Here is a 24,389-nt window from a genome sequence, read left to right on the forward strand (position 1 = left end):
GATAACTAAAGTTCAAAACTGAAGGACAACCAATATAAACAGAAAACCTCGCCGAAAAGTTAAAAAGCTGAAATTACATTTCTCGCTAATCCTGGGTTAGCTTAATCGGGCATTGAACAACCTGGTCCAGGAGACAAAGAGAAAATGTGGAAAGGTTCTTGAAACCAACAGCAGTACCAGCAAATAAAAAGGCCAACAGTGTTATTGTAACGAAAGGAAACTGTTTCTTTTCTTAAATAGAACGAAAATGATGAAGAGGTCCATTTAGTTTTTATGAAGCTGAATCAGGTTTCACTGAGCGATGGACGGACTGATTGACTGACTGGCTGACCGACCGACCGACCGACTGATTGACTGATTGACTAACTGACTGATTGACTGACTGACTGATTGACTGACTGATTGACTGACTGACTGACTGATTGACTGATTGACTGATTGACTGACTGACTCAGATTGACTGATTGACTGACTGACTGACTGATTGACTAATTGACTGATTGACTGATGTTACTTAGCTTCTTACGTAGTTACTCATCTTATCTTTTCTTTCTTATTTTAATATAAAGAGTAGGGAGACTACTTTGTAAAAGTCGGCAAAGGTTTCCTTAGTCCTCCTTCCACATTAAATATTGTTACTTGATTAAATAAAGGTATTGATCAGAAAACAGAGGGAAATTTACATTTACAGACAATGCGAGCAATCCTGCAGTTTCTTTAATATCATAACCAAGGGAGTAATAGGCCCTCATCTCCAGTTTGCAAGATCCGGTCACATGGTACAAAATGCCACGTGCTGGTGAGCAAGTTCCGCAGTGGGACTTCCAAAAAAAAAGAGGTACAGGTAAACTGGTACGAGTGGCATTGTTTTGGAAGTCCCACTGTGCAACTTGCTCACCAGCATGTGTGATTTTGTACCATGTGACCGGATCGTGCAAAGGGCCTATGATGTCATACAGCCCGCATGTTGATCGCATAAAACACGATGTCTTAGAATGCAAATTACTATTAGTTTGCAGTTTCTCAGAAAACTACTGTGTCATATCGTTCATGGTTCAGTTACACTTTTTTCTTGACAACGTTTTTCAATTAGTTGTTTAAATATATTGGCGTCTGTAGAATATATTACCTATTCAGAAACTTCACACGTTATTAATGAAATTGCTTTTCGCTAACTGAAAATAAATTAATCAAAAGAAATAATTTGTGCTCTGTAAACGTGTGTAGAGGCAAGGACATTGGACTAGACCAAATTTTCCATCATAATTCACTGTTTTATCTTTATTTCTTCGGTTTCGAATTGAATCCTGTTCTGTACTTGAGATCTACATACTCAAAAAATTTAGACTATCCAAATTTAATTTTGATAATTAAACGTTTGCTAAGTAAAAGGTTCTATGTGAACGTAATGTTCATTACAGTTTTAATTGAATGATCACACTGAACAGGGTTTCATTCGCTAACTAAATGTAACATCAATTGGTCATGCATCATCTGTCTAATTCACAGTGTGACAGAGTTAACGAAATTACGGAATAAATTGCAGGGGTTGATGTTATGATTTAGCGGCCAGTCATAAATTGATTGCGCTTCAGACATGCACGAACAGGTGATCAGATTTCTCAGTTTTGCACTCTTATGAGAAAAATTAAAACTTCGAAATTCTATGGAGGTCATTGAAAGCAATACTTTAACTGGTAATTAGCCATTAGTGTTAAAATCCTAATGATGTATCAAACGCATTGCACTCACACTTTCTTTCATCGTTGCCTACCTTTTCCAGAAGAATCTTTTCTGACTCAGGCTCTGCATCGTCCTTTCGGTTCAGGTTTTCTGTCGCTTTCACGAAAGAACATTTTTTTGAATCTTTGTCAAACAACGCGTAGTGACACACAATGGTGGAGCTGCACATTAAAGCGCAACTAAACTCATCGAGAACCTGTGTAGCTATTGTAAAATCTTCCGCTTCATCTACACTTTCTTGAGATGAAATTTTGAAGTATGAAAATCGAAACATCTGCATCTGAACGCAGGCAAGACTCGCCAATAAAATAACGTGAATTTGGATGAGTAACGTCATGTTGATTAGAAACGTTTCAACATTAGTTTTGATCAGCTAAGAGAAACACATAAAACAAATAGACACTTTTTGAGACAACTCGGCATACGAGCCACTCTAGGTTTAATGTCAGAAGTTTTTATGAAACATCTGTTAAGTACTTGAGGGGGTCTCACATCATCTGCATAAATATCACATCGTACTCCCCAAATTGACCAAAATTACAAATTTGTCATTAAAATAATCTGAATTTAAACTAGGATCAGTTTGATTATTACTTTAATTAGTGCAGTTAAATTTTGCAATTAGTTTTTTTCGCAAACAGCCCTAAAAGCCGCTTGTGTTTCTGACGACGTGCTGCGATGTTTTGTCTAATTTTTGTCAGAGTGTAAACTAAAGTAATAGAAGCTGAAAATAATGTGCCGACTCACACCAAGTTCAAAGCTCTCTTTTGACAGCCAATGCTAATGACAAAAACGCTTTCAAGAGGTATCCTTTGAGTTGCGGGCTCTTGTCCGTTCTGCCCGTCTCAGATGAAATTTTAAGTCAAAACGTCTGATAAGTGTAGATTAGCGATATGTTATTTTCTGTGAGCAAGGTAAGAGACCTTACAGGAAAAAATACTTTTTTTCAAGTCAGCTGTCAAAGGTGATGCAACTTTAATCTTAGTGGTATTAATGATTCATTTGAGTGATTTTCGCTCTGTCACTACAGGTTAAGTACAAGTACATATGCATTGCGTTTTCAAACATTTTCTTCAGTAGACGTTTAATAAAATTTAAATGTCCGCGAGAGAAAACGGAACAATACCAGGTATTCTTTTTTGCTCACTTCTAAAAGGGCGGTTTCGGCTGAACTAATTTAGGATTTCTTCATCTAAACAGTCCATATTGCAAAAATTTGCAGGGCCGAGTTCTTCTTCGACCAGTTCGATAAATTTATGAACTATTTTACAGCCACTGAATTTCACCAATACAGACATATACTATGGTGGTTTAACGCGACACGCCAAAATCGTATTAAATCGTCTGCAGGTCTATAATTCCAAGCTAACCTCCAAAAAACTAGAACGAATGGACATAACGTTCGTTTGCTCGATAAAGGAAATGAAACGTGAGTGAATTTATATTCCTTGTTAAACATATCTCCTGCTTACAATAGTCACTCCTCTATTGTGCCCCGCCTCTACTTCAAAATTTCCTTAAGTTTGCGGAGGGCGGCTATATATTATCTGGCATTGCCGGGTTTACCAGGGGTTAAAATATGCAAAATATGGGGAGAAAAAATATAACAAACGCAGTCAAGCAATTCTGTTAAAAGGTTAACAGAGAAAAACAAAATTAAACGTGTTATTCATCTGGCCCCAGTTGTTCGGTATGTCATGATAGTGTGCTGAATTTGTCTCATCTTTCAGTGTTAAATAACAGATGAAACATGAATAACAAAAAAAAAAAGGATCTGTGAAAAGAAAAAAATGACAATTAACAATTTGGTAGTGGTAATTAGAAGGTTTGCATTCTAAGATCATCTGAAGCGCACAAACCCACCAAAGGTTTTTGTTCATTCATATATGCCCATATTTACACTTTCCTTTGATAAGTATTAAAGGATGCACTTACAGTATGGTTCCGTTTTATTAACAAAGCCACAACACGCTTGATCGCGTAGTGGGCATGCCTATCTATACTGTTCGACAAGCGTTGCTATGAGGGCTTTTAAAAAGTACTAAGAATTGTCTCAATGGTCATCTAGCCCAGCTTCTCTACCTTTATTCACTGGTATTTTTCTTAGTTGTGACTTGGGAATATATTTCGCAGTATGTCCAAGACAGCGCGTCGAATGTGTCTCATCTTCCAGCAGTAAATAACAGGGTTTAACGTTGAATTTACAAATAACAACGTAGTCGAAAAAATGAAAAGTACTTTTACACCGGTATTTAAGCCAGAAATTTCAACGACAGCAAAAATACAGAACTGCGGGAAATTACAGAGCAAAAACACCAGATACACGTAAAATGTACCGACTGCAGATTTTCTCAGCCTAGCAGCATTTGCCATTTCGCCATTCTGTGTTACTTGTTGCACTTGTAGGGCCGCATGAATTTGATTTCTGTGGCGCCGCACAGCTAAATAAATCTTGTAGAAAAGCACCGCTGAGAATACGAGGCAAACGACTCCGATAATGGGAACCAATGCTTGGGAAATATCGGTGGAAACCCGCAAGCAAAACAACGAAAACAATGATACAGGCATGTGGAGATTACTACAACAACAAATCGCTTGTAAGTCACAAATTCCCGGTATCTGAGATGTAGGTGCACAGCGAAGAATCTGTCCCCGCTTAGAGCCATGACTCCGGAAAATGACGCTGCGGAAAATAAATGCAAGGTAAAGAGAAACGCGCTTGAGGCAGCATCAGTTGAACTGTCACGCTGCAACCACTTTACCAGTAGCCCAAAGTAGAAAGGCTCGCCGAGTAAACCAACACCAAGATCAGAGATAGCAAGACTCACAAGCAATGCTCTTAGCGGCTTAGGTAACGATGAAGTTTTTCTTAGAACCTGGATTGTGACGCTGTTGAAGATGATGGCGGTTATAGTAAGGAAAGCGTTGAAGACACAGTTAACAATGTACCATGATCTTAAATTTCCATATTCCGTACTCGAGGGCTGGTAGAGCAGCGCTTTGCCAAATAAAGTATTTTTCATTATCTCGTACGTTTTCAATTCGAAAACGTTCCGGTAAGCTTCTACTGATCAGTAATACTCCACTAAAGAAGTATCCGCTGGAAAATGTTTGGAAAGCTTCGTTCCTAGAAATTTTTCGCTCAAAAGCTGTTTGAAATTATGAAGCCATCAATGCAATATAAAATATATATTTTGGGAGTTTCAAATTCCCTGTATCTGCTTACACCAGATGTCTCACATTTCATCTTTTAAAACTGGTAGCTATGTTAAAAGCCGGTACACTTCAGCAACCTAATCATAACTCCATTGAAGAAGTGAAGAATACAACAGCAAAAACCGACACAACGTAGATTGATTTTTTGAAGGTGTACTATATTTCGGCTGGCCAAACCAGCCTTCTTCAGGTACAATGGAAGATTTTACATTGGTGCGTGTTTTTATGTAGCCGATATTTACGTAATACCGGAAATACGCAAAAGTAATTGATAGTGTAAATTGAAGATAAGTATACGGTAAAATAAAATAACATGATAAAAGAACATAATAAAAGAAAACAAATGGAAACAATTAATACGTTTCTTCGCGGATGTTCAGACCATTAGGATCAATTGTTCTGCCTTTTTGAATTAAAAAAGCTTCCCTGGCCTTGCGGATAGAGTCTCGGTTAGAAAATTCCTTGTATCTGCTTACACCAGGTGTCTCACATTTCATCTTAGATAGAGATAAGATAGAGATAAGATAACTCTTTTTAAAAGCTAATTCTAATAAGCTTTTAACTTCATTTGACGTTTTGCCTGACGCGTCAAGCAGGACGTCGTCAACTTGTGGCTTGGCTTTACTCTTAATCACGAACAAATGAAAAACTGAATCGAATTCTGTGCCTTAATGCATATTTGCCATTGAATGATCAGCTGCAAACCTTTACCACAAATGTAAACAGAACCTTAATTGTCAGTATTCTTTTGTAAATTAGAATACGATGAATTAGGTTCAAACTGACAACTGAGTCAAAATGGCTTTGATAAATAAAGGTATCATGGTAGGTGGATTTTTATAAAAGAAAAAAAAAAATGCGAAAAATTGTTTTTCGGCTGTTAAAATTGAGAAGACTGAGACAACTATTTTGCAAAAAGAATGGGATAAAAAGCTTTTTTTTATTTTTTAAGATAGATAAAAAAATTATTTTCGAATCTCATTAACCCCTTACGGCGCGTTGACACCTCTGGTTAAAATTCACCGCCAGTTGTCACATGGATTATGCGAATTGCAGTGTGATATTTTATTTGTGGACGGAACTGTTCTCGATCAGACGGGATCTGGTTGTTTCATCGCAAGTTAGCTTTCGTTCTTGTGAAATTTTCTTCATGTCAGGACGAAAACGCAAGAAAACGTCTTGCCCATTTTCGTCCTTGAAGAAGCCGAAGATGCAAAAATCCGGTGGAACCCACAGGGTCAGCGTCGAACAAGATCTTTGGCTCTGAGCGACCGTGGGTCGCACTGTAACCAAGAAGAATGGTTGAAGGAACTCGAGGACACTAGTCCCGCCAATGAAGTTGAAGGACAAACTACAAAAAGTGCTAGTCGCACGTAATTGCTGGAGAACGGACGCGATTCCAAAACTTCCACAACTAGAGAGTCAAGCGCAGATGTAGGTGTAGACGATGTAGACCTCGACATTTGCTGTTTTTGGCTTCGCGGGGCATGGTTTAAAAAAATGTCTGGAAAACGAAGAAGCCTAAACTTAAGCAACATAATACCAATGCCGCCGACGAAATCTTCTAAGTAAAAGAAATCACGGCAGTTTAACTTGGCAGTTTGTCGCCTCTCGGACGATTTCCCTGCGACGGGTTTCCGCGCCAGAATTGTAGACGTCTGTTTATTTCAAGTTGTCATAACCCATTGTTGTGCTATACTGTATCATGCCGACATCTGTCGGTGCGGAGGGGATTTTTAACACCTAATCATACCAATCTTATAAAATGGTTTTCGTCTTTTTCTCGATAAAATAAAACTGCATACAAGGATGAACATTTTTAGTTCGTTTACGCGCGTCTTCCGACGGAATTGGCTGAAAATCGGCAGGTATGTTCCAAGATACCCCTTTCGAAAAAGGGTGTCGGGCTTTGTTTAAGTTCGCTTCCGTTTCAAAGTTATGGTCTCTTTAGTAGAAGGAAACGTCCGCATTGAAAATATCAAACTTTAGGAGGGTGTAGAAAAAAAACCAAACAACATCTGGAAAATCGCCGACCCCTTGAAGGTGATGTGTGAGAAAACATTTCCGGTGTTAACCGTGCTGCTCCGATAATTCACGCGGAAGCAAACCAGTTTTAGCGAAGCAGAGTTGCTGGGTATCTCTTTTAATATCACTGCGACAATGACTTTTTAGACAATTTCAAAGGTATGATTGTATTCTATAACTATTAAGCTTGCAGAAAATGTATAGGTTGATGGGGTTTTCTTTCAAAGCGCCAGCGTAAGAGCGCGATTTCCAAACACTGTCAATCCACCTACCATGATACCTGAATTGTAGAGTTCACAGGTGTTTGTAGGCGGCGATGTGGGCTCAGTGCGTATGCGCTATAGATTTCTAAGACATAATACTGAAAGAGCAAGAAGAAGTGTATACTGCGAGTTAATTCCTGCATCTTCATTCAGATCTTAATCACAGTACGGCAAGCCGCGTTTCAACGTATAAATATTGTTAAATTTCTAGATTTGGGTTTAATAAATACGTAACCACCGTCAGCCATTCTCGGAAACATGAACGGCAACGTTTAACAACATCTGCGTTCATGCCTTTTTCAAGCCAGTTTCGTAAAAGATTGTTCCCTCGTCAAAACGAAAAGTAGACTCACACTTGGGAGAAAACATTTTTCTTATAATATTAAATTTTAGCCGGAACCAATTATTGGAATGATTCTCTTCCTCATAGCCAAGTTTGACATATATAACACATATGTAAACTGTATAGCAGCAAGCGACTTTCTCTTCATAGATTCAGAGGCATTTACTAAAAGAAAGAGCTAGAATAAAACTTTTAAAAAATTGTTTTCGCAGGTTTAAAATGGGACAGGCAGAGGCTGATCTGATCAATGATAATATATAGGAATCACAATCATAAAAGGAATCAGAACTTATTTTGTGCTGATGTGACTTCTGCTGAACAAGCCCTGAAAACTATGAGCGCTTTTGGGAATTTCTCTGGATTAGTGCTCAACGAAGAGAAAACAAAAGCATTCTGGTTAGGGAAATGGTTGAATAATAGAACCAAACCACTAGGGATGAAATGGATGAATACTCCCACAAAATTACTAGGAATCTATGTTTCCTATGACGAAAAAGGTAATAACCAGATGAACTTTAATTTGAAAGTACAAAAACTGCAGACAAATTTATTAACACTCTATGGAAAAGTACTGATAATTAATTCTTTGGGGTTGGCTAACTTAATTAATATACTCAATTTCAAATGTTAACGTCCCTAAGGAAATAGTGCCAATGGTAGAAGATAAAATGTTTCGTTTCCTTTGGAAAAATAAGAAGGACAAAATAAAAGGGACTAGTATCTACCAAGACCTTTCCACGGGATGCTTACGGATGGTTGACATCGAACTTACGATAAAATCGCTCAGGCTTGCATGGATCAAAAGACTTCTCTTTAGAGATAGCTGCAATTGGAAAGTAGTACCGGACTATTTTTTTAACAAACACGGAGGTCTCAATTTCCTGCTTCGATGTAACTACGATGTCAAATATTTAAGACACATTCCAACATTCTACAGAGGCACACTTATTGCATTTGATGAAATCAAGACTCTGTACAATTATGATCAAGGATCCGAAACCATTCTCTTTAATAACAAAGAAATCTTAGTTGATGGAAAACCGCTATTTATAAGGGAATGGTTTATCAAGGGTATCCACACGATCCAACAGCTTTTTAATGAAAACGGTCAATACCTAACTTTTCAAGAATTTCACGCTAAATATCATTGTAACACAAACTTTCTCCAGTTCTATCAAATCTTGAGTGCAATTCCTGTGAGCTTGAAGAACAGAGCGCGAGTCCTAGGGCAAAACTCGATCCTTAATTATAGAGAAAACTGGAAATCTTTTTACTGAACGAAACTAATCAAATCAATTTTGAAACGTATAGGGCAAGAGACTATTACCGCCTACTTCTCGTTAAGAAACACCAATCACCTCATACTGGCCCGGAAAGATGGAAAAGAGATATTTCAATAGACACAGAGAATTGGACAGATGTTTTTAAAATGGCTTCAAAAACATGCAAAGAAAATAAGTTGAAAGAATTCCAATTCAAACTTATTCATAGGATTGTCATTACAAAGAAAGAACTCTTCAGATATGGGATAAATACAGACAGTGACTGCATCTACTGTGGTGAGCCAGACTCCATAAATCACACCTTTATCGACTGCGAATTTACAAAAACCTTCACATGCAAAGTCATTAATTGGTTTAACACTCAGTATGGTTCAAACTTTAAACCAGATACAAAAGAAACGCTTTTCGCCACCTTTAAACACCCAACATACATGGAGCTAGTGGGAAAATTCAATTACACCCTCCTTTTTATGAAATTCTATGTGTATGTAAGTAAACTAAATAACAATTCATTTGTACTACCCGAATTTATTGCTAGAATCAACTATAAATGCAAAGTTGAAAATTTGTAAATTAACACTGAAAAAGTACTCGTAACGTAACAATGCTCCTCACAAACTTTATAGACTAAGTTACTTTTAATTGTCTTAAATCAAGATTAGAAATCGTTCCTCCTCCCCCTTCCCCGCGCTATTAGTTATTTGTTTGCTTTTTTGTTTATTTTGTAATTTTAATTTTTTTTTTCCTTTTATTGTTTTTTTCTTTCTCTCTTTTTTTTTTTATTTCTTGCTTTTTATCCTGTTTAATTTAATTGTAGCTAATGTGTGCTGTCAGAATTAATTAATTACTTTATGTTATTCGTTTTCCTAATGTAAGTAAGTAACACCTGATGTAAGTAGGTACTGTACATTGTAGTATCGGAGTAGCCATACCAGAGTACTTTGTTATTGTAATTTGTAATTTGTGATACGTGTAATTTGTTAAGACGTGTTACTTTAAATTTAAAAAAAAAAAAAAAAGTATAGGAATCACAATCAAAGTCTCTTTAAGCCAACGCGTGATACAATTTCAAACGGACATGCTCATAATAGACAAAACTTTTAAGGTAAATAACTATAATCAACTCAATTTGTACCAAATGAAGCAAAATCCACATTACAGTTTTTTCGTCTTCTCGTCTTTATTTAAAACACAGCTAAAAAAAAATAGGCCTAAAGAGAAGAATTTATAAACTAACAACGAATAATCGCCAGATTAGATGACCTAAGGTTTCGACTGTGTAACGTCTGGCGCGCAGTAGCTCAATCAAAGAAAGTTGTAAATTGTTCCTGTGAACGTATTTTTTTCTTTATTACTCAGGTTCCACCGAATCGGTGAGTGTTGATTGAAAAAGAGTAAAGCAACATGGTTAGAGTAAACTGAATGATAAGAATATCTGTGGATGATAGCTCTCCAATTGGAACTGTTACTGAATGTAGACTCTACAGAAAGCTGGATAGGTTTCCACTGTAACGTTTGACTGCCCAATTATCAACTCTCCACAAAGTATTTTCTGATATCCATGCCAATACCAACTAATACCAACACCGCGCACCAAATATGGTAAGGTACACAGGCTTCCAGGCTGGGTTTTCACTCCAATACGGGTCTTTATAACCCATGGGTGTGGTCCAAGCATGTTGAAGCCCTGCACCAAACAACTTCTGTCGATGTTGGGTGGAGTCTTGATGATGGCCAGGTCTGCTGGCCATGTCTTAACTCCACTGTTTACAGCCGAGTAAAGCGATGGAGATGCATAATTCATCACTATAGATGTTGCCTTCCTTGACGTGTTTGATGCGAACTTCATGGTGACACATATCTTGGTAAAATTTCTGAGCCAGTATCCAGGAAGTTTGATTTCGCCTCCTTGTCTGTAAGGAACTTTGCTGGTCCAGTGAGGAGAATCATAATAGAACGTGTTCTAAGAGGTGAGGCATATTTGCCATTAGCGATCTGCCAAAATTATCAACTGGAGTGGGGTGGGGGTAAATAATTAACTGTTTGTATGTATGTATGTATGCATGTATGCATGTATGCATGTATGCATGTATGCATGTATGCATGCATGCATGCATGCATGTATGTATGTATGTAAAAGCTAAATTGTAATGGACTAGGGTAGTAGCCGCGAAATTTCTGAAAATGTTAGTTTACCCTCCTTATTTAACTTATACAAATTTTGAAATTAAGTTATAGGTAACAATGAAACACATGATTGTTCGCTTGCGCGAACGTTATTTTGCCAACTTTGGGGGGGCAAATCAAATGAGACTTCAATTCCTTGATTTAGTCGAAAAATGTTGAAAGGAACTAAATTTCCGGATAAAATTTTCCAAATGCTGAAACACATTGACAAGGTCGAATCGGGGCTACATATTTTAAAGCCATTTTTACAAGATATTGAACAGGACCATAAAACAAAACATAGCTCAAAAAAGTGTTCTACATCAGGTTTTAAAGTGTTTCGCGTCATTTTTTTTCGGTAGTACTGTGTTTGCGAGTCTTTCAATAATGGATTTGTTTTTTTTTGGGGGGGGGGGGGAGAGGGAGTAATCGGGAAAAATAATTCCCAGGAAAAAAAATCTTCATACCATTGAACCATTAATTCTCATAAGTAGTTCCCAGACTCCACGTCCACATCCGGGAATTCTATTCATTTTACATCTTGTTTTCCAAGTGACGTTCCCAATTGTTATGCAGTGCTCACCATTTGGACTTGAGCTGCAATAAAACAAAAATATTTTTTATTATGTTTGCTTGTTTGACCATTGAGGTTGAACTGATTGAGAAAACAAAAGGCTTTATAGGATAAATTAATGACATCATTAGGTGGCTTCAGGAATACGTTTTTACCATTTTCCTGTAAATATTCAAATTTTGTAAGTACCGTATGTCAATTAGTGCTGCTATTTACTAGTGTCCCCAGTAAGTCTATCTAGGCTAAACGCATAGACACTTAAATAAAGGTTTTACTTACTTCAAAGGGATGGATACAAACCTGTCTTTTTGTAAGATGTCGCTGCAAGATGTCCCCGTGATTTTGTCTTTCCCTTTGAAAATAAATAACACGATGAGAAGTTAGTGGAAAAGCATTAAACAATATTTTTACACACTAAGTTACAGTCGCGGGGTAACAAACACAAGTTGATGACGACATCATCTCAGTCGTGTCCAACGAGCCTGAGCCTGCAATTTCCATCTTCGGGTTGCAAAGCAGCATAACGGATTCTTGTTGTGTCATGTGAGAATTTGTGAGTGCTTCTTACGTTCCTATTGGATGATAAGAATGGAAACCTTGTCGGGTGTTCAACATAGATCGATTTTTCCAATACGGTTTACTGCCTTACCTCGATCAACGTCAGTATTTCCTTTGTTTTTATCATCTGAAGAAGAACAGTCCCTGTTATTCTTGTTGTTTGGCTGAATGGTTATCTAGAAGAAGCATCGCACGGCTTTGTTTATCGGCAGTTTATTATTTCCACTTCACCTTTACTTTTTTCATTGCAAAAATTCTTCCCTGATTTGAAAGAATTTAGTCACGTGCTCTGCTTTTTTACCAGTAAAAGAGCCCGAAAGGACCGCCGGGTAACATGAGCATGGTAATCAAAATTTTTGAATACGTGTTAATATATAGATTTAGCCAAGCTTGATTGCAATAACTGACGATAAAGGAAAAAGAGAATTATTCTTTCTCGGATCAGAAACTCAAAAAATTATCAATTGTGAGCATGTAATTGTTCAGCGTGTGATTTTGCTATTTTTTCCAGTTAAATTTTAACAAACTATACCCAACAAGCCTAACCAAGATTGTAGAAATTACGTACGCAATATATCAGGGACTTTCCAAGAGACGATTGTACAAGGAATATGTCAGAGGAAAAGTCAACAACGCGCCCGGGGTTAATTTGCGCCGAAATTTTGTTTTTGCGAGTACTCCTTCCTTCTCCCCTAGAGAAATAACGTGACTTGAGCCCGCGATCCAATCAGTAAACCAGTAACTGGTCAGCGGTCACCTTTAAAAAATCTCGCAACGGGAAACGCATGAGCTCTTAACCTGAGCCCGCGATATAGTCCCGTGATACTGGTCAGCGGATAGCTTTTTGTGACAGCTGTCAATTAACAATAGCGTGGACACTCAAAATCAAGTATGTAGCTATGGTAATGGTGCTGCTCTCTTAGTTTTCAAGGTATTGGCGTACGGACGTACGGACGGACGGACGTACGTGTGTACGGACAGTCACGTGACAACCAAAATTTTTAAGATCGATGGGTTACAAATTTGCTAAGGTATGGGGCTCCGCTCGCGCGCCTTCGGCGCAGGAGCTCCGCTGTAATTATACAGAACATTATAGATAAATAAAAAAATTTACAACATTTAGAGAGGAAGGAAGCCACATCAGCCTTATCTGGTTTTTATGCAGGTCCTCTATCCTAGTCGAATTGAAATTTGGAGATGCTCGTTTTTGTGGAGGGAGGAAAGTCGGAGAACCCGGAGAAAAACCCTCGGAGCAAGGCGAGAACCAACTGCAGACTCAAGCCACATTTGGCAGCGCGGGTAGGGATCAAATTCGGCAGACAAGCGCTCTCACCACTAGGCCATCCTTGCTCAAAAAATTCCATAGTTCAAAAACAGAAAAATAGTGAGGACTAAAACCACGATCAAACTGTAATGAATTTTGTCTTCTCTTGCGTTTAATTTCCGTTTTGTGAGGGATGGATCCCAAAAGTGTTTGGTTTTATTTCCTTTAACGCCTTTACTTAGAAATATATTTTCATACTCCGCTACAAAAGAAAAATTCAGTTAGTGTGTACGAACATAAAAATTGCGAGTTTTGATACACACATTTGCATTTCTCGTACTAATAATTGGAAATCTTTCAACAAGAGCTTGACAAAAGGTTCAGTATGGCATCAGTTAAAAGAATACATTCTCTTTCATTGTTCTTTTGTTTTAAAAGTCTTTTTTATTTGTTTTACTTTACTTATATATACTTATCAATGCTTGATTTATCTTAGTTTGTAACTGAGATATATTTCGCTGCTCAAAGAACAAAATAATCGTGTATGGGGAAGGGCCTTTGAGAAACTCAGCCAAAGCTAGAGAAGAACTGATACAGGCCATGAAAATCCTAGGTTTTTACAGTAGCGGTGAACCGGAGATCGAGGAACCCTCGGTGGCTCCTTCTTTCGGTCCGGCTTTACATAAGTCAGCACACTTCTTTCGTCTTTTTCTCGCTTCTGGACGAGTGTCATCGAGATAGAGGTATTGAATGAAGGGGATTGTCCTCTCCTAAGCATGCTGTACTGCTACTCCCCTCAACAACACATTCTTCTTTGCATTCTGCAACGATTTTGAATCACGCTAAACTCACGCATAATCACATATATTCTTCTCAGATGTAAAATATTGTTGGTCCTTCGATGACGTCACAAGCCAACTCGTCCCATTTGCTATTCCTCGGTCATGGCCGTGGAAAAGGCCAGTTTTACTAACTTTGAAAATTCATTAAAAAAAATTAACGGAAAAAACAAGGAGATTTATGTAATAATCGAAAAAAAAAATTGGGTGTTGGTTTCACTCTTAAACCAACAGCACTGTCAGCAAATACAACGGAACCAACAGTGTTGTTGTAACACAGTTTCTTTTGTTCAATAGAACCAAAACATAGTAGTGTTCCATTTAGCTTTTAATAAGCTAAATCAGTTTTTACTTTAAGAAAGGTTTTACTGACCGACTGACTGACTGGCTGGCCGACCGACCGACCGAAGTTACTAAGTTACTTATTTAGTTGCTTATCTTAATAGTTTGCATTTAAGAGCCAGTGCCCATAACTATGGACCAGACAACGGCACAAGTCGAAAAATCGATTTTGCTGATTTTTTGCCCATAGATTGGCCCTAGCTAGTAAACAAACGAACCATAGTTAGTTTCTGCTAATGTAGCTTTTTTGGGGAGAAATTTGCGAAAAACGATTTCCACCCGATTGGGCTCAAAATCTACTTCCAGTTTTGCTGAATTTTCCGAATATTTGATTGCTTCGCGCTCCGCAGAACAGCTACTTGAGAATCTTTCAATGGATTTTATATTCAGTTCAGGTCTTCGTGGTATCACTGAGCGAAAAATAAAATAAATCAAAGTTAGTTTTGAGCCCGAAAAGAGATCAAACTGACACGCAAAATTTTACAATGTGTCGCAAACGAATTATAGCACTAAAATATCGCCATATTTTTCTATGGGCTATAACTTTAAATGCCATAAAAACACTTTCTACGGGTTAACTGTACACCCACCTGTTTGAAAATCAAAAAACATCTCTGGGCAAATGGTTTTAAGTCGCCCGCCTTGGCCTCTGCTTCTCATAAATTGTTCCCTGAACCGCCGTGAGAATGTAAACAATTGCGTGACGCGGGCGGTCACCCTGAATACATTATTTGTTTCCAACAAACCGCAGATGGCTATCTTAGAACATTTGGGTGAAAAAAGAAAAACATAATGGACCACTTTTAACTTTAATATTTTGAAAGTCATCGCTTTGGAAATTTCGTTAATTAAAAACGCCAATTAAAAGCAATTTACTTGGAGTTCGGGTGTTACTGCTATGTCGTTTTAAGCTGTCGTTCTTTCTTTGATCATTTTAATTACAAGAACGAGTTCTAGAAAGAAAATCGTTCTAAGTTCATTTGTTAAGCGTAATGACAAGTTGATATTGTTGGTTTGTAGCCCTACGTGATCTGAAAGAACGCTACAGTGATTAAATTTGTATTTGTTGATTTCGACGGATCGATTTTCGGTTAAACCTTTTTATTTGTACCAGCACATTTAGTGCCTTTTCTCCTGCTAAAAAGTCGGAAAAAGTAAATTAAACAAATCCTAAAAGTTTAAATTGTAGATAAGAGGCATCAACAGTGCGAGTGTCTCGGTAAGCTGTTAATTTGAACAATTACTGTGCTGGACGGATTGCTTTCCAGGTTACGCACGTGCTATACGTATAGTTCATTGTGCGCAAATGTTCCTGTTTGAAACAACTGAAATGCTCAATGCTTTTTTTCTTTTTTCCTTCAGTCTTAAAACTTCAGTTTAGAGTTAGGCTAAACCCTAAGCTGTTTTGGCGGCCAACCTATTCTTGGCTAATTGCTTAATCAAATTATATATATATATATATTTCATTGAAATTCGCTTTTCCGTGACCGACTTCCGCGAACAAAACAAGATGGATGTTAGCTCTTCATTTAAGACTACAATCCTGGTCAAAAGTGTTGGGACAGTTACGGCAGATGACTTCACAGGCAGCCTCTCTTAAGACCAAAACCGCGCAAGCCCGCCTACCCCCCTCCCCCTGTCAATGTTGATAAAAATCTTGAAGAAAAAAAAAATTCTTGACAATAGCTTCAGAATAGCCACGTTTCAAGAATTGCTCGTCTCCTAGAACTACAGTATTCTCGAACTAAAGAGACGATAAGATAGATATTCACATCTTATTCCAATAATAACGATTTTTCAGCAATCGCGTTCGGTTCCAACACAACTGTCTAACCACTTTCTATTGTCCCTTTTTCCTTTTTTCCCACATCCGATCTAGTCTTCAGAATAGCTTCATTTTCTTGCAACATTGCTAGGAGGAGGGGGGTCAATTGTACTTGCTTCTATTCATCTTTTGTTCTAAAACGTTAAGGACGTAGTTGAAATCGTGGATTTTAGCGCGCAAAAAGGGGAGGTGTCCCAACAACTTATGGCCAGGATTGTAGGTTTACACTAGAGGAAGTTTTTCCGGATTCGTAATGAATCCGGAACGTTTTAGTGCCGGATTGATTTTGCCGTTTACACAAAAGTGGACGAATCCGAAATAAAAACTTCCCGGTTTGGTCGTGTCTCCGGATATTTTGAATCCGGAATTTAAAGTGGGAACTTTGAATCCGATTTTCTCTCGAATCCGGATATTTTTCCGCCTTTGAGTTTGCGGTGGAATGAAAATGGCGGATTACATGATCCAGTCGTAGTCGAGTCATAGGCACATCGATGGCCATTTGATGGCGGTCGCTGGGTGATTACCTCGAGCTGTTTCAGGTGTAGGTAATCACTTTTATAATGGGTAATGCCATATTCCTCAGAAACCCAATTTATACTTTACTGCGCAGATGACGACGATGGCACGATCAAAAACCTCGACGGTTCTAGATATTAAGTAAAGACCAGAATAAATACCTGGAGGGACCTGACATGATGGACAACAGTACCGTAGTCAGCGAGTTGAAAGAAAACTTCAGACTGTCTCAACCTACCCCTAGCCTTATTTTCGGAGGCATTTTGTTTCTCGTTGTCGAGGCAACAAACTGCTTATTAACCATTCCATCATGAATGTTCCCGGAGTTATCGTCGTGTGTAAACGGTTAAGAATCCGAATATCCTTTCACTGTAAACCCCTACTAGTCCGAATACTCTAAAATTGATGAATCCGGGAACTTTTTACGAATCCGAAAAATCTCCTTTAGTGTAAACCTAGTCCTAGATCGACCACTGTAATGTTTATTTATCTACCAGTATCATGATCTGCAAATTTCAGTTAATTGATCGAACAACCAAAGTAGAAAAGATGGATTTTTTTTCCCAGTGTGATTGAAACTTAAACGCAATTTCTTCCTCGGCTAATTCGATTGAAGAAATTCCGGGTTTTCTAGCTGAGTTTGAGCATATTGTGTAGGTACAAATTTCCTACACAGCTAGAAGAGCCGATATGCCGTCACGTAGTTAGTAGTTTATAGAATTTATGGTATTTCTACTTGACTTTATTTGTCAGTCAATGATTCAATTGCCACAAACCATAGAGGATTGGTAAAGTGTATCTCTAAAACTGCCACTGTATTGTAAGTTATCAGTGAAATCAATAAAATAAACAAGTGTTAAAATCGTTTCCCGGAGTACTCACGGCTGTAGTAACGTTCTCTATCGGGGAGGCGTGGGTGTTGCAATGCAAATGAAAAAATATATGTATTTATACCAACTTAAACAAAAAAAAAGCATTTTCCATTATTTTATCCACACAGTGTTTCTAAAATTGCTTTCATCGGATTGCTGGAAACGAATATTTACTCGAGAGTGGCTATCCGCGTCACGCAATTGTTTACATTCCAACGGCGGATTTTGGGGAAAATGTATCAGAAACACAGGCCAAGGCGGGCGACTTAAAACCATTTGCCCAGAGATATTTTTTGATATCCTAACAGGTGGGTGTATATTTAACCCATAGAAAGTGTTTTTATGGTATTTAAAGTTATAGCCCATAGAAAAATATGGCGATGTTTTTATGCAATAATTCTCTTGCGACACATTGTAAAATTTTGCGTGTCAGTTTGATCTCTTTTCGGGCTCAAAACTAACTTTGATTTATTTTATTTTTCGCTCAGTGATACCACGAAGACCTGAACTGAATATAAAATCCATTGAAAGATTCTCAAGTAGCTGTTCTCCGGAGCGCGAAGCAATCAAATATTCGGAAAATTCAGCAAAACCGGAAGTAGATTTTGAGCCCAATCGGGTCGAAATCGTTTTTGGCATATTTCTAGCAAAGAAAGCTGTATTAACAGAAACTAACTATGGTCCGTTTCTATTCTTACTAGGACCTATGTATGGACAAAATACAGGCGAAATCAATTTTTCGACTTGTGCCATTGATAGGCGATTTAGGTCCATTTTTATAGGCAATCACTCTTAAGTACCAATTTTGATGCAAAATACCAAGCATGATTTGTTAATATAAGAAAAAGAATGGGGGGCTACCTTGTTAAAGCCTGCAAATGTTTCCTTAGTCCGCTCGTCCCATATTAAATATTGTTACTTGGTTAACCAAATGCATTGGTAAGAAATAAAAGAATAAGGAAAAAAACATTCATTACTGACTGACTGAGTTGTTTAAATGAAAAGAGAGTTATTTGCCTTTGTAAACGAACACCGAAAAAGACCGCTATTTCCGTAATTTACACCCTTTAACTCTTTGACATAAGTTTTTGAAAGGCCTTAGCAACGTCAGCTGATAAGCAAACACATATTCACGTGAATTAGTCTGCTTAATGGCCTTCGTTTGAATGGTCAGTGGATCACGCTAGGTTCTCATCTAAAAACACGAAAGTTAGAACCACCTTTTACAACATAACAAACAATACAGCTTGAAAATATTGGTCAATAGCTTTCATTTGAATGGTCACACACCAGGGTTTTTTCCTCAGATTTACAAGTTAGAACCACCTTGTACAGTATAACAAACAGTACCTAATGAAAGTACCGCTCAATAGCCAGCTCTGAAAATGCTCACACGCTAGAGCTGGTGTTGTCCACGGACTTAGACTCATATTCCCAGATTATGCATGACCTGATATTTGATTCCAGTGGAAAGATTTCAAGGGGCTTGGGTTAGTGTTATGACTTGGCGATCACTGATAACAAATTGACTGTACTGGAGTTGAGAGAGTATGAGACTAGTGCCCTCTTGGGACAAAAATTGTAACAAAAGCAATAGTTTTACTGTTAAAACAACCATAAGATTATCTCGCTCTATTTTACTCAACTTTGCTTACCTTTTCCAGAAGTATCTTTTCAGGGTCAGCCTGTTTACCGTCTTGTCGGTTCAGTTTTTCTGTCGCTTTCACTAAAGAACACTTTTTTGAAGCTTTGTCAAACAACGCGAAATGACACACAACATTGGAGCTGCACATTGAAGCGCAACTAAACTCATCATGAACCTGTGTGGCTATAGTAAAATCTTCTTCTTCATCTAAATTTTCTTGCGATGAAATTTTGAAATATGAAGATCGAAACATCTGCATGTGAACGCAGCAGAGACTCGCCAATAAAATAACAGGGATGAATAACGACATTTTCACGGGTATATAGAACGATTCAATGTTGAATGAAATGATTTTAAGCTCTGTAAGCTAGGAAAGAGATATTGCAAACACTTTTTTCAGCTCAGTTGACGAGGGTGATGCCACTTCAATGCCAATAGTTTTAATGATGCATTTGTTAAGTAATGTTGCCTAGTCGTCTGCATTAGTGTCAGCAAAATCTACATTAAAATGAGAAATTTGACTTTTATTACATTCTCTGTAAAACGAGCGTCAATATTTTCATCTTGTCTCTACTTTTATTGAAAGATCTTTAATTAAATTAAGTTTGAGAAGTAGCTTGTTGTTTTGTCCTATTTTTTGAACTAGACAAGACTAGACTGCAAGTAAAAAATTGAGCCGTTTCCTGACAATAGCAAAGAAACTGATCGTATTCAAAGCAAACCGGAAAAAAAATTAAGAGGTTGCCTTAAGTAGCTTTCTGTTATTCCAAAAAGGGCACCTGGCATTATGTGACTATGTTAAGACAAGTGAGCACCGTTTCCTTAGGCAACTTCCATGTGTGCCATCCTGGATTCAGCAAAAGTATTTTGAAGGTCTTGTCGGCTGGATAGGGGTTCAATGGTGTGCAAAGGTAGCTCTACAATGCAGCATGAGAGAAGGTCCTCAGGGAAGGACGGACTCGCTCGTTTTAGTCTAAAGAATAAATTTCACTTTTTCATTCTTTCCAATTATTCCGACTCGTTAGTTTTAAAAGGCAAAAAAAAAAAAATCATGATTCATACAAAAAAGTATATAATTTTACAACCATCGGTCACTATTGTTTGCTCTTGTTTCACTCATTACCTGTGTGGCTATAGTAAAATCTTCCTCTTCATCTAAACTTTCTTGAGATGAAATTTTGAAGTATGAAGATCGAACTATCTTCATCTGAATGCAGGAAAGGCTCGTCAATAAAATAACGTGAATTCGGATGAGTAACGTCATTTTGATTAGAGACGTTTCGAGATTAGTTTTGATCAGCTAAGAGAAACACATAAGACAAATAGATACTTTTTGAGGCAACCGAGCATACGAGACACTGTAGGGTTAGTGTCAGTGGTTTAACCAGACATCTGTTAAGTGCTTGGGGGGGGGGGGGGGGGGGTCTCACGTCATCTGCATAAATATCACATCGTACTCCACCAAATTGACCAAAGTTACAAATTTGTCATTGAAAATAATCTGAATTTAAACTAGTGTCAGCTTCATTATTTTTTTTAATGAGAGCAGTTGAATTTTGCAATTAGGTTTTTTGGCAAACAGCCCTAAAAGCCGCGTGTGTTTCTGATGATGTGCTGCGATGTTTTGTCTAATTTTTGGCACAGAGTGTAAACTAAAATAATAGAAACTGAAAATAATGTACCAACTCACATCAACTTCAAAGCTCTCTTTTGACAGCCAAGGCCACCGACAAAAACGTTTTCAAGAAGCATCTTCTGAGTTTCGGGCTCTTTTCCGTTTTGTAAGTTTCAGATGAAATTTTAAGTACGAAATCAAAACGTCTGATAAGTGTAGATTATTGTTATGCTATTTTCTGTGAGCAAGGTAACAGACCTTAGAGGAAAAAATAATCTGTTTTTCTAGTGAGCTGTCAGAGGTGATGCAACTTTAATGTTAGTGGTTTTAATGATTCATTTGTTCACTGATTTTCGCTTTGTCACCTGCACTAGCAGAAATCACCACAAAATTGGCCAAAATGAGAAATTTGACATTTGTCGTAGTCTGCGTAAAATTAGTGTCACTATTTGTTTTTGTTAGTGGCTACGCTGAAGCTGTGAGATGATTGAGGTGGCACACTCTTTTTACCATATTATTTTTACTTAAAACGGCTTGAAACGTGCAAATATATGCTTAACTTTAGCGCGTGGCACTTAACGAAAATTGATGCATTAATCCATCACTGGTCTTTGAAAGAGCCATTATATTAAAGATGATTTCCAGTCGGTACTGCGCAGCCTCAGCACCCTAATGTTTATGTGTCTCATTCGAAGGAATGAGAATCGATGTTACTCGTTACGAACCACATACCTTACTGAATATCTTTGAGGTCTTTCGGATTCTTTTTCCAACAGCTTCAATGATTTTTACAGCTGCGAAGCTGTTTCATCAAGTGATGCGAGAAGAACGAAGCATAAAGCTTCGCATCGGTAATGGTGGTTTCCACGAAACTTTGAAATTTATTCATGTAAGTAGTTGCGAAATGTTACATTTTGTAATGTCTTACATGAAACAAAACAAAACAACATAAACAAACTCTCGAGAGTGCACAGTACGGACTAGAAATCATCCTTAAAATATTTCAATGAACTAGCCTGTTCGGTCCGTATTAGGGATTATATTGGTCCCTTTGACTACAAGTTTATGGACCCCGCGGCTTGGTCCCTAAACTTGGAAAAAATAAGTCGACCAATATTTCCTAAATACGGACCTCGTGTTAGTTCCATACCATATATCTATTGCGAGTTTTCTTGCCCTTTTATTATCAGATGACGTCATACAGACTGATTATCAGTAAGTAACAGCACACTACATGTTAAGTATATGAACATATGCATTGCATTTTCAAACATTTTCTACAGTAGACGTTTAATAAAATTTAAATGTCCGCGAGAGAAAACGACACAATAGCAGGTTTTCTTTTTTGCTAACTTTTAAAAAAGGCGGTCTCGGCTAAACTAATTTAGGATTTCTTCATCTAAACAGTCCATATTGCAAAAATTTGCAGGGCCGAGTTCTTCTTTGAACAGTTCGACAAATTTATGAACTATTTTGCAGCGACTGACTTTCACCAATACAGACATATACGATGGTGGTTGAACGCGACTCGCCAAAATTGTTTTAGATCGTCTGCAGGTCGATAATTCCAATAAGCTAACCTCCAGAAATACTAGAACGAATTGACATTACTTTCGTTTTCTCGATAAAGGAAATGAAACGTGAGTGAATCTATATTCTTTGTTAAACGTATCACCTGCTTACAATAGTCACTCCTCTATTGTGCCCCACTTCTACTTCAAAATTTCCTTAAGTTTGCGGAGGCTGACTATATATTATCTGGCATTGCTGGGTTTACCAGGGGTTAAAATAAGCAAAATATGGCAAATGGCAACAACATTTGTCACAAACGAAGTCAAGTAATTGTGTTAAAAATTATCAAAGAAAAACAAAATTAAACGTGTCATTATTCATCTGGCCCCAGTTGTTCGAAGGGTAGAGCGATATACCTTACAGTATGTCATGATAGTGTGCTGAATTTGTCTCATCTCTCTGTGTTGAATAACAGATGAAATATGAATAACGAAAAAAAACAAGGATCCATCAAAAGAAAAATTACAATGAACACTTTGGTAGTGGTACATTATACACAAACTTTAGAGGTTTGCATTTTAAGCTCATCTGAAGCGCACAAACTCACCAAAGGTTTTTGTTCATTCATACACGCCCATATTTACACTTTCCTTTGATAAATATTATGGATGGACCTACACTATAGTTCCGTTTTATTAACAAAGCCACAGCACGCTTGATCGCGTAGTGGGCATACCTATCTATACTATTCGACAAGTGTTGCTATGAGGGCTTTTAAAAAGTACTAAGAATTGTCTCAATGGTCATCTAGCCCAGCTTCTCTACCTTTATTCACTGACACTTTTCTTAGTTGTGACTTGGAAATATATTTCGCAGTATGTCCAAGACAGCGCGTCGAATGTGTCTCATCTTCCAGCAGTAAATAACAGGGTTTAACGTTGAATTTACAAATAACAACGTAGTTGAAAAAATGAAAAGTACTTTTACACCGGTATTTAAGCCAGAAATTTCAACGACAGCAAAAATACAGAACTGCGGGAAATTACAGAGCAAAAACACCAGATACACGTAAAATGTACCGACTGCAGATTTTCTCAGCCTAGCAGCATTTGCCATTTCGCCATTCTGTGCTACTTGTTGCACTTGTAGGGCATGAATTTGATTTCTGTGGCGCCGCAAAGCTAAATAAATCTTGTAGTAAAGCACCGCTGAGAATACGAGGCAAACAACTCCGATAATGGGGACCAATGCTTGGGAAATATCGGTGGAAACCCGCAAGCAAAACAAGGAAAACAATGCACTGAACAGCCATATTGAGATTACTACAACAACAACTCGCTTGTGAGTCACAAGTTCCTGGTATCTGAGATGTAGGTGCACAGCCAAGAATCTGTCCCCGCTTAGAGCCATGACTCCGGAAAATGACGCTGCGGAAAATAAATACAATGTAAAGAGAAACGCGGTTGAGGCAGCATCAGTTGAATTGTCACGCTGCAACCACTTTACCAGTAGCCCAAAGTAGAAAGGCTCACCAAGTAAACCAACACCAAGATCAGAGATAGCAAGACTCACAAGCAATGCTCTTAGCGGCTTAGGTAACGATGAAGTTTTTCTTAGCGCCTGGATTGTGACGCTGTTGAAGATGATGGCGGTTATAGTAAGGAAAGCGTTGAAGACACAGTTAACAATGTACCATGATCTTAGGTTTTCATATTCCGTACTCGAGGGCTGGTATAGCAGCGCTTTGCCAAGTAAAGTATTTTTCATCATCTCGTACGTTTTCCATTC

At 37.8% G+C, this 24,389-nt stretch overlaps 2 protein-coding genes and 1 pseudogene across 2 annotated transcripts in view; all 3 read right to left on the reverse strand.

The window, feature by feature from the left end:
• Positions 1 to 3,780: 3,780 nt before the first annotated feature.
• LOC145462674 (cannabinoid receptor 1-like) lies at positions 3,781 to 4,766 on the reverse strand (annotated as a pseudogene).
• Positions 4,767 to 10,079: 5,313 nt separating this feature from the next.
• On the reverse strand, positions 10,080 to 11,683 carry LOC145464357 (uncharacterized). Its single transcript, XM_081448213.1, has 2 exons — positions 11,507 to 11,683; positions 10,080 to 10,836 (listed from the first exon to the last, which is right to left on the reverse strand). Exons 1-2 carry the CDS (start codon positions 11,570 to 11,572, stop codon positions 10,339 to 10,341), a joined length of 564 nt encoding a protein of 187 aa, XP_081304339.1. The 5' UTR covers positions 11,573 to 11,683; the 3' UTR covers positions 10,080 to 10,338.
• An 11,749-nt stretch (positions 11,684 to 23,432) lies between these two features.
• The window catches only part of LOC145464211 (histamine H2 receptor-like), a 1,019-nt gene continuing 62 nt past the window's right edge, over positions 23,433 to 24,389 (reverse strand). Inside the window, exon 1 of the mRNA XM_081448024.1 lies at positions 23,433 to 24,389. This exon is cut by the window's right edge and continues 62 nt beyond it. Within this exon, the coding sequence (XP_081304150.1) occupies positions 23,448 to 24,371 (924 nt within the window). The 5' untranslated portion in view covers positions 24,372 to 24,389 and the 3' untranslated portion in view covers positions 23,433 to 23,447.

The sequence above is a fragment of the Orbicella franksi genome, chromosome 12, assembly GCF_964199315.1.
Source record: "Orbicella franksi chromosome 12, jaOrbFran1.1, whole genome shotgun sequence".
Taxonomy (NCBI): domain Eukaryota; kingdom Metazoa; phylum Cnidaria; class Anthozoa; order Scleractinia; family Merulinidae; genus Orbicella; species Orbicella franksi.